The following is a 2502-nucleotide window of genomic DNA, read 5'->3' as shown; positions in this document are numbered from 1 at the left end:
AAAAGAAAAGAAAGAAAAAAGAAAGAAAGAAAGAAAAAACTCCAAGAGCAATGAAGTAGGCCATCATTAGCTGAGGAAAAACAGAAATGCATTTTTTTTAAAAATGCACGTGAACTTTGTTGACTTATAAAAATGAAGAATGAAAAGCAAGGGTAATTAATGACAAACTACTTCCTGTAAAGAAAGGGTTGTCTTCTTTCCTAAACTATTTAATTCATCCCTAAAGCTGTTGCGTACATTTTAGTGTTCACTTTATGTGATATAAATAAAACATTATTACTATGTATTTTCACCTGGTCCATACCAGCTGACAAGAAACTCAGGAGTCAAGAAGAGTCACATTTGAAAATTTTGCTAGAATTTTTTATCATAAAGTTCAGAAAATATCCATCAAAGAAATAGAAATCTATTTAGTAAGAACAGAAGTATATTAACCATTCATATATCACACACCTGACTAATTATTTCTTACTTTAAGGATCTCAGTTAGACTGATAGCAACAAAAGAAAGTCAGCTATCAGATAGGGTGGCTCTGGGATACAAAGCAGGAAAAAAAAAAGTGATTTTTAAAATTCCTTACCCACAACAGTCACATTATAGTTGAGTGTGATAATCAGTAATCCCAGCGAGTCCCAGCGCTCCATGTTGGAATGGGTTCACAACACTTCCAGCTCCGGATGGCTTAACAGCCTTGGCACTTCCCAAGTAAATTAGACGTAGGCAGGAAAAACAGAAAAAAAACAACAAATATAAGGAAAGGGTAAAGGACAGAAATGACATACTGAGCCGCACTGTTATTGATTAAGAATTTTTCTAATGAGCAGAACAGGACTGGTTGCTTTGGAGTGGGAGCAAGTCCTCCTGAGGCTCTAACAGGTCACCCTGCAAAAGCTCTGGCTTCTCCGATTTATCTGCTCTTACCTCTTTCGTGGATCCTCTCCCCAGACAGCTGCAAGTAGAGGGAAAACGGCAGGCGTACGCTCTGCCGCCGTAGGCTGCTCTTACCCGCCCAGGGCATACCAGCCTCACGGCATTGCTGAGATACTCCGGGTGAAAGACCGGGAGAGGAGCGCAGGAACAGAGCGAAACGTCTCTGCTTTCCCACGAGGAATTACCGATGGATGTTGGAAGGAAAGGGGATCCGGAGGGACCAGCATCCCGGTGCTTGAAAGGCACTTTCGGTTTAGCAGCTCTTCGCTAGGGAGCTATCTCACTGCCATTTCCTAGAATAATTTTATTAATGAAACACAGCCCCCCGACAGGACATCATGGCCTTGTCAATCACAGGCGCACCAAAAACTCCCCCGCGCGCGAGCCGAGCCTCCCTGCAGGCGTAACGAGAGACCGGGGAACCCTAGCGAGAGCGGAGGTCGGCGGCTGCCCGTAAGTCGCTCTGATTTCGTGCCGGTTCTTTCTGCTGGGGACGCCCCGGGGGGCTCCCGGCACGCGCAGGGCGCCCGGCCGCCGCAGGGCTGTGCTGCGCCCCGCAAGCGCTGCACTGGGACCGAGGCACCGAGCCGTCCGCGCAGCACCGTTCCCGGGGGGAAGCAGCCTGTGGCCCTCTCCCACCCACGGCTCAGCCACCGGGAGGACGTTCTGCTCCATCCTGTCCAGACCATAACGTGGACAAACACAGTATCAACACTTACTGCCATGAAATTTTATTTAGGAAAAAAAAAAAAAAAAAAGAAGATAGACAAAGAGTCAGTTGGTGGGTGAAAAGTGATGTCATGACAGCTTGAAGCCTGTGGGCTGGTTTGCAAACCTGCTTTGGTCCGTGACCRCTTTTCTAAGGTGGTGAGGGGTGTCTGTCCAGGCAGCGCCATATCTACCGATACTGCTGTCATGAGACTCACTTACGGCCCGCCGTGACCATGGACGTGCTTTGCCTGCTAAAACTAATCATTTAATAAAACATGGTGTAGCCCTACAAGACTGCGTCTCCCCAGCTCTCTGACCACAGAGCAAGCAGCTGGCAGGACACTTGAGCATCGGCTGTATCCATGAGCCCCCCGTACAGCAGCAAGGAAAGGGGAAGGGGACGGAGAAGGGCTTCAAAACATGATGGAACCATTTATGCTTAACTGCGTTAACCTGTTTTTTTAAATGTGAAGGTATTCCTGTTAAACACCCTTTGTTAAAAATAGCTATCAAAAATAGTCAGGAATGTCAAGAAGGTGGCAGGGTATGAATGCTCAGCAGCTGCCTTTACACAATAGACTATAAATTGTCTCTGTCAATATTGCCAGTTAAAATATCCKTGCTTGTCACTGCTGCGGGAGACCTTGACCGTTTGTCAATAAGAAATGCARGAGTAAGGGATTTAAGACCCCAGACTGTTGCCTTCAGGACTGCGAGAGGTGACATGGCTGGTCCCACAGCAGGATATGCTGAGGTAGCATGGCCCGTTTTCTTCAGAAAGAAAGAAAAACCATTACCCCCCAAAAATCACCATGCCRCCTAATTTAGGGATGGATTTAAATCAAAAAGCTTAGGGTATA

At 46.6% G+C, this 2502-nt stretch overlaps 1 protein-coding gene across 1 annotated transcript in view; it reads right to left on the bottom strand.

The window, feature by feature from the left end:
* The window catches only part of GJD4 (gap junction protein delta 4), a 3803-nt gene extending 3126 nt beyond the window's left edge, over positions 1 to 677 (bottom strand). The window contains exon 1 of the mRNA XM_085317719.1: positions 582 to 677. Coding sequence (XP_085173845.1) covers positions 582 to 645 — 64 coding nt within the window. The 5' untranslated portion in view covers positions 646 to 677. The remainder of the gene's footprint in view (positions 1 to 581) is intronic.
* Between the last annotated feature and the right edge of the window lie 1825 nt (positions 678 to 2502).

The sequence above is a fragment of the Rhea americana genome, unplaced genomic scaffold, assembly GCF_003343005.1.
Source record: "Rhea americana isolate MKP2758 unplaced genomic scaffold, rheAme1 scaffold_50, whole genome shotgun sequence".
Lineage (NCBI taxonomy): Eukaryota > Metazoa > Chordata > Aves > Rheiformes > Rheidae > Rhea > Rhea americana.
This window is presented reverse-complemented; position numbering and strand designations above follow the sequence as displayed.